This window comes from Grammomys surdaster, unplaced genomic scaffold (genome assembly GCF_004785775.1).
Source record: "Grammomys surdaster isolate TR1022 unplaced genomic scaffold, NIH_TR_1.0 213, whole genome shotgun sequence".
Lineage (NCBI taxonomy): Eukaryota > Metazoa > Chordata > Mammalia > Rodentia > Muridae > Grammomys > Grammomys surdaster.
The window spans coordinates 6611857-6619748 of record NW_021604658.1 but is presented as its reverse complement, the minus strand read 5'-3'; the positions used below and the strand labels follow the sequence as shown (position 1 = coordinate 6619748).

Below are 7892 nucleotides of genomic sequence, written 5' to 3'. Positions count from 1 at the left end.
GGAGGTGGACAATTCAGAATAGCGACAAAAGTAATAGAGACAAGAGCTAGAAAGATGGCACTGGGGTTAAGAGCATGCACGGTTTTTGCAGAGGACCCACATTCTGTTCCGAGGATCCATGCTAGGCAGCTTCCAACTACCTGTAACTCCAGTTCCGGGAGATCAGGCGCCCTCTTCTGGACTTCAAGGGCACTTGCACTCATTGTGCGAATCCCTGCACAGACCCTCAAGGATATACATAATTCAAATAAGATAAATATGAAAAGAATAAGGTCGAGCCGGGCGGTGGTGGCGCACGCCTTTAATCTCAGCACTTGGGAGGCAAAGGCAGGAGGATTTCTAAGTTCGAGGCCAGCCTGGTCTACAGAAGTGAGTTCCAGGACAGCCAGGGCTACACAGAGAAACCCTGTCTCGAAAAACCAAGAAAAAAAAAAAAGAAAAAAAAAAGAAAAGAAAAGAATAAGGTCAGCAGAAACAAACATTTAAGAAGTTTCAGCAGCCATGAGCATTTATTGAGTGAAATGCACACTGAGCTTTTGTATAAAAGCCATCCAAGGTGCTATATTGGATTATTAATAAATTTAACTGTCGCCGTGTCATCTGTGTTCTCATCTACACTTGTTTTCTTCTGAAATATCATTACAATCACCTACAATTAATTGTCCATTATTAAAATATAAAAAAATATTAGTCTATTCTTCAAAATAAAGTACCTCTAGTGATGTTACTGAAAGTGAAAATTCTTTTAAAGTGGGAGGGCAGAGAATCAACTTATTGGAAAAAGATATATATAACAGAATCTCTTAGATATGTGGTAATGCCAAGCCAATGTAGGCTTTTGGTGGAACGTTTTTTAGAACACCACTTGCCAGGGCTCTCATTCTTTGTCCATCATTCCTTTGGGTACTTCCAAAGGTGAACCAACTGCTATTTAATGCTGTACATATCCCACAGTCCCCAAATGTTTACCATAAAAAGAAAGCTGATTCTTCGGTCTTAAAAATAGCCCTTAGGATTAAGTTTGTCGTTAAAGAAGATGAGTTATTCCCTACAAAGGGGGAACTGTCTTGATCCCTGGTTTTCAGTCCTCCCTATGCCCTCTGTTCATTTTGGTTGTTCATTCCAAAGTTGAGACCATCCCCTCCCGGGCTGGTTCCGTATGAATGAATTCAACAAACTAGAGCAGGGTGGTCAGGTGAAATTTCTCAATCGGTCTTACTCAGTCTTAAGCAAACAAGCTCCTCTGATTTACCACAAGAGCTGTCTGACTCTCGCGTCTCCTGACTTTCTTGTTCCTTTGTCTTACCTTCCAGCACAAGGCGCTGGAGGCTAATAAAAGTAGTCCGGAGGACAGAAGGACCAGGCCGAAGATGGAGATGATAGAACCATGGGAGTTGAAGCTGTAAGCCACAGCGGTGACCACGATCCCAGTGATGAAGACCACCACGGCAAAGGGGATGATGCAGCGGTAGCACGAGAGTTCTGCACCCCCGGTGGCGGCCATCAGCTGAACCTCACTGACCAAGGGGACTGTGGTGACCACAACTTCACTCTTGGGGCTTTTCTCCATTGTCACAGGTGTGGGAGACTTTGGGGCTCCCGGGTTCTCTTTTGTGGGTTCTTCAGTCATTTTTTTTTTCCTGGGGGATGTTTCTTATCTCACTCCACAGGCTAGATTTGGAAAGCCTGGTCAGGATGTAAGCTGTGAAGAACAAGGCGGGAGACATCAGCTGAGATAGGAGCACCAGCCCTGCAAACAGAAGCAGAGAGGTGGAGAAACAGGTGACCTGTCCCAGGTCACCCAGGGAGCACAAGCCCCACTTATTCACGCTCTCGGTTTGTTGGGATCTTTCCCACTGAATGAAAGAGAGGATGAAGCAGCTGAGCACAGAAAAAGAGAGAGATAAGAAGCAGGAAGCACCTTGCAATACTTTATCGCCTACGGTATCCTTTAAAGCGTTCTTCTTTGAGCATTGCCTGTGTTTTCTCTAAGCACAGAGAAGCCTGAGTCCTAATCCAAAGATGGCTCATTCAAGAGGAGAATATGCTATAAACAGTTCCACAACTCACAGCAGCGTGAACTCTGCCAGTTTTGCCGGGCATGACACGCATTCTTTCCAGGCTGTCACCCATTCACTGCTCAGGAAAGCAACGTCAGGACCAACAGCAAGTGCACAAATGACATGCTTCTCCATCAACTGACTCCTTAAACAGGGTCAACCGTAAAGTGTGTGCTTGGGACCTTTCCAACCCCACCCTACCTCAAGGCCCACCCATACCTCCATAACTCCTACTCAGCTCCAAGACAGATGTGCAAGTTAGGGAGAGTAACTAGCTGTCATGTACAAATTTTCCATTTAAAATCAATAAGAAATTTTGGTTATTCTGTATTTTAGAAGAGGCTTACACAAATAAGCATAAATATAGCACGCGCACACACACATACACAAAAACATTTGGCCAATTCATTTTTCTTCTTCTGTATAAAATTTGCCCCTTTCTAGCTGTTTTGATCTTGGAGGTTTTAGTACAAAACTCAAGATCAAAAGGCATCTGGTTGAAACCCCAGTTTGAGAAACCAGGAAGAAGGTTTTGTGTGAAGCTCAAAGCTGTCACTGAGTCACTGACTGCCACTCCAGAGAGGCTGCACAGTTGCAAGGACTGCAGATTTGCGGGACAAATCCTTTGATTGTACTAATCCTTTGAATGTATTAAACACTGACTGAAAATAAACACAGCATTAAATCAAAACAGACCAAAACGTCACCAGGCAATGAGAGTATTAGAGAGGTCTACCTGATGTAACTTATATGTCATTTTTAGTTACCAGCAAATTAACTATTATCCAATTAATTATCATTAATGATTAATTAATAATGAACGATTCTTTATTAACCATTATCCATTAACCAATACCCTAAAATTATAGTGGCTCGGTCAGTGAAAGGATTATTTGACACTTTATCCAAAAAAAAAAAGTTAAAATTAAAATCTCCCTCTCCTCAGTGCTGAGATTGTCACAACTTAAAATCAAGGATTTGTCCCCAAATTAACAACACATACCTCACAGAAAGGCAGTCCATTACGAGAGAAGCCGCTTGATTTGAGAGAGGAGGACCAGTCAGAGTATCTCCGTTCAACTTCTGGGAAAGAGTCTGTCACCCACTGGGCATTGGTAAATAGACAGACCAGGGATTGCCTCTGGGGGACAGAGCAGACATAAAAATACTTAACTGTAGACAAGGCTTGAATCCTGGAACTCTTCCTCCTGCCACCTCAGCTCCTAAGTGAGTCTTGTCTTCCCCTCCCCTCTTAGTTTACTCCCTCTTCCTCCAGCATGCCCCTCCCTGTCTTTTTCCTTTCTTTTTTCTTCTTCTTTTCCTTGCCAGCAGATTCAGAGTTTTGGCTTGCTACAACTCTGCTCGGGGACATGGTAATTCCGGATCATCACTTCAGAGTCCCCAGAGACTGGGGCCAGCATCGGCTCTTCTTTCTCTCCCAGCGTTTACTAAAGCAGGCTGCTCTGAATTACTCATTTTTTCCCCAGCCAAACTCTAGATCTTCCTCCGGCTTGCCCATCAGGCATTTTCATAAGAGAATCCCAGAGTCAGCACTGCAGACCTAGCTGACAGACAGAACTGGAGGACAGACGCTGCTCCTCGGAGGCAGGAACAGCTGTGGTGTTGTCAAGCCGCTGAGCCCAACCTCTAGGCCAGCAGAGAGCCAATGCTCCAAGCTCTCATGATTTTTTAACATACGTATGTGTGAGATAGCCCCTCCCCTCATTTGATGTTCCTTCATTTACAGAAGAGGGTGGGGAATACTCCATCCCTGGCTAAGCTGGGAAATCCCGGTTATCTTGTTTTAAGCAGGATTGCTAACTGCTTGTCCTGGGGGATGAGTGGCTTTGGCAGACCTGGAGTCCCCACCTCTGTCACCAGCAACATTGCCTCTATGGACAAAGCACCTACTATGGGTCTGCTATGATATTAAGGACTGACACACGTTGATATTAATTCTCATTCACTTGTAAATAAAGTTATGGAGACATATAGAGGTAAATGCATATGACTAAGATCACAAAGAAGGAAACTCTTGCTTCAGATCCCAGCCACATGTTTTCGTCTACCCTAGATTGAGCCCAGAGACTTCTATGTATGAGGCAAGTACTCTATCATTCAGCTACCTTCCCAGTTCACTCTCTGCCTTGACCTTTAATCCCCCTGTCTCAGTTTTTTCAGTCACTACAGTCACAGACCTTCACCACCAGGCCCACTGAACCTCAGTCACGAATAGGTGCAAGCTCACCCACAGAGCTTCTTAGACATAGAGTCTGAATAAGTAGGTCTGTAATAAGCCTGCCTGTGCCAAGCCTGCTGTTTCTTGTCCCATTTTAAGAAACAATATATTTTAACTATTCAAACACACACCCGGCACACCATTCTTTCAAGTCATAAACTCAAGGCTATGCCCCAGCGTCATCAATGACCTGAGAGGCTTATGCTTTCTTACAGAAAAGCCACTTGAAACTGTAAAGTATTTGAAAAGCATAAATCCTGTCATGGAAAGGGTCGGGACAGTACAGGAGCACTATGGCAAGCCTGTCCCTGTTTCTAAAGGTTTTCTATCCCACGATTTCTTTCATCTGAGCAAGTCTTACTAATTCCTGGTATAGCTTATACATTCGCATCAATGACAGAGTAGCTTTGTCTTCCTGTCCGAGCAATGCCCATCTCTCCTTAGCCACTGGCTTGTCTCCGCAACCTCTCACCCTCCCAGTGGTAACACAGAGAGACCAGGAGTTCTTTTCCTCAAGTGTGAACTAGAGCAAGTGTTCCTTCATTCCAATTGATCACACGGAGAAATCCCAGAGACCTGAGTCAGAGGTCCAACATGCTGGGTATAAGGAGGCACCTGTAGGCCACTTGGAAGCCCAGACTGCCATCATCCTCACAGCTTCCAATGTGAGTCTTAGAGAAATAGAGTCTCACGTCTAACTAGTGATATCACTGGATGTTGAGATTGCGCATATTTGGAACCAGTGCGTTTCAGGAGATGGTGACCTGGGATCTAGGCTACATCAAGTAGAATCCCTCAAAGAGAACCTCTTCCTACTTGAGAACTCTCACCTTTGGGGCATGTCCTTCCTAATTCCTAGAGCAGGCTGTTTCCTGTAAATCAAACAAATCCCCAAGAGCAACCAGGAAGCTCTGAACATCACCTTATCCTACCTAAGACCATTTCCCCTTGCTTCCTAAGCCAAAGGTAAAGAAATGAACCTACAGAGGGAAGAGAGGCATCCCTTCCCATGGTGAGCCCAGGGCTGAAGCAGTGAGGAAAGACACCGAGCAGAGGCTATGTCCCCAGGGTGGAAGGCCACAGGTTTGCTGCTACGTCTAACACTGAAGCTTCAGCCTTCTCATGGTTTCAGGTGTGGCGGTCCATGCCACTGTCCCAGCACAGCGTTAAGGCATCTGTCTAGGTATGAAGATGCCAGTCTCCAAAATCAGACGACTCATGATTTGAACTGGTAAATTTAGAGAAATGGGAAGCTCAGGAGTTAGCCAGAAATTGTGTCAGAAAAGGTAGAAGCACCAGGGCAATCAGGGACACAAGCATCTTTAACCATCTTTACCTCTTAAGAAGAAATTCAGAAAGAATTTCACAGTAAAGCATACAAAAAATGCCTTTGAATGTCCCGTCTTCTGTCCACAGGGTGCCTATCTGGTGTTAAGCACCCTGGGGAATTGCTTGCAAGACACCTGGCCCCACATGCAAATTTTCATCACAATGCATCCAGTTTTTTTTCTGCAAGCTCTCTGTGCAGAAGAAGGAGGAAATCTCCCTGGTTCTTTTTAGAGCGCAGGGCTTGGGAAGGCTCAAGTTTGGAAAACTTTTCTGAAAGCTTCGGAGTGCATGAATGGTAAGGTTCCCCCCCCCCCCCAAGGCAAACCCGGCTAGCATTCTTCAAATCTCTCCCGGATCTTTCAAAGAGCAAGGAAACCGAGCCTTACCTTTCTCAGCCAGAAGCGGACTGAGACAGCTGCAAGCAGCGGCCAACAGCAAGGCCGGCAGTGGGATGCAAATCATCACGCTAAGGGACCGTACACAAAGTACTCAGCAAGACTTGCAGACCATTAAGGGACCGGAGACAATTTGGTGAGAGGAAATTCCTTACATGCTGTTATATTTTGCTCTATGTTTTGTTCCGTGCCCATACCATCCACTGTAACTACAGGAGTGAATCCATAGTAATCCAGTTATTTAAAAGGTCATTGAAAATCTCTCCTGCTTTGTTTCTCTCGTTTTAAATTCTTAGGCAAGCATTCTTTTGTTAAGGGTTTCTCTAACTCCTTTTTGTTATCTCTCTTTTGCAGTGTGAAGTTGCAGAAAAGAACTCCTCTTCGGTCTTCTACATTAGCAGTGGAAGGAGAGAATGTGGGTAGGGGTGGATGGAGTGGTGGAGGTGGGAGGAGGGATGAGCATGGGTAAAGGCAAGCCTCCGGAGACGTTTGGAAAGGGGAGTGGAATCCCCCGCAGATCTGTCACCAGGATATCCAATGGATAAAAAGTGAGAGAGATAATAAGAGATAAGGCTGTGGTGTCTGGGTGGCCTGTGGCCATGAAGTCAAGTAAGCTGGTTCGCCAGTGTTCCTCATCTGAGGATGCCAGATGGCATGGGGTTGCTAACACACCCCGGACTGTCACATCTCAGAAGAATTGAGGCCACCAAGAACATCACACACAGCACTGTGAGGGATTTACTGTATCAGAGAGAATTCCCTCTTACTTAAAAAGCATCTCCTCTTCCTTAGCAATAAGGTGCAGTTGTTTAGGGGCAGGGAGGGACCGCAGTGGAACGAAGCAAGGAGGATGGCCAGTACCCGGACAAAGAGGTCACTGGTGCAGTTCCCATCTGTGGGAGCCGAAGGCCGGGATGTTTCCACTCTGCTGTTGATGCACTGACATTTTCTCTTTTGGGAACATACTTGCCTTTGCATTTGGGGATGAATTGCCCTCACGTGTGTTTGATTATTCTACCTCCCTCCTTCCCTCCCACTTTCGGTTTGCTTTTGCTTGGTGTGGTTGAGCTGGCTAGTTTCCAGCATCCAGGAAGATGCCAGTTCCTCGGGCTCCTCTCTGTCCAATCACCACATGAAGATCTGTCATCACCCAGCCCTGTTGAGTTCAGAAATTTGGGAAGCTGGCCAGCTTTTCTCCTAGCTAATCCTTTTTTTTTTTTTTTAAGGGTGTGTCTACAGTTTTACTCTGAAATCAGGGACATTTTGGAGCATGATCTGTGCTTTTGTGTGCTTTTGGGATAACATGACTTGCTTGCTATTACACCTCCTAAACACGCTCCAGGAAATTTTCTTTAAGTAGAAAGTTCTAACAGCAGTAAGAAGAAGAAAGAATGTGCTTTAGATACAAACATATTTTTACTATTTGTTGGTCAAGTTCCAGGCACTGGGATCTCCTAAGATACACATGTGGAGAGAAAGAATACCCTGGACCTCTTAGATGCCTGTCCTGGCTTCTGGTGGCTGGGCCTTTGTTCCGGCTTAGCTCCAGAACCAACTCCCCCATTCAGAGTGGACCTAGCCCATACACTGAATGAAGAGGAACAGAGCATGTGAATGTTCATAAGCATCAATCACACATCACCCAGGCCACATCTCAGGGACTGGTGTTTGTGTTTCCTGTGCAAGATTCTGAGACTTGGCAGTGTGCGATACTTTAGCGGATCTATAACTCTAGGGAAAGTGGCAGAACCAAGCCATAACTTCAGGTGCCTCTCTACCTTGTGTCCATCCATTGGCCATTGTTTTCAACTGCTTAAGATTCTATGAATAGTTCTCATTTCGAAGAGGGGGTTGCAGAGTGTGACATAC

The 7892-nt window shown here is 45.3% G+C and overlaps 1 protein-coding gene across 4 annotated transcripts; it reads right to left on the bottom strand.

Annotated features, from left to right (window-relative positions):
* Positions 1-481: 481 nt before the first annotated feature.
* Positions 482-6391, bottom strand: Tmem100 (transmembrane protein 100). 4 transcript variants are annotated; one of them, XM_028772450.1, is made up of 3 exons: positions 6015-6391; positions 3064-3201; positions 482-1702 (listed from the first exon to the last, which is right to left on the bottom strand). In XM_028772450.1, the coding sequence occupies exon 3, from the start codon at positions 1628-1630 to the stop codon at positions 1226-1228; it is 405 nt and encodes a 134-aa protein (XP_028628283.1). In that variant the 5' UTR covers positions 1631-1702; positions 3064-3201; positions 6015-6391; the 3' UTR covers positions 482-1225. The 4 variants fall into 4 exon arrangements, with proteins under 4 accessions (XP_028628283.1, XP_028628285.1, XP_028628284.1 ...); XM_028772452.1 differs by having other exon boundaries at positions 482-1750; positions 6015-6068; XM_028772451.1 differs by lacking the exon at positions 6015-6391 and adding an exon at positions 5280-5338.
* Between the last annotated feature and the right edge of the window lie 1501 nt (positions 6392-7892).

Excerpts from the sequence above, each read along its gene's own strand:
- Tmem100 (XM_028772450.1), bottom strand. The coding sequence starts at position 1,630 with ATGACTGAAGAACCCACAAAAGAGAACCCGGGAGCCCCAAAGTCTCCC.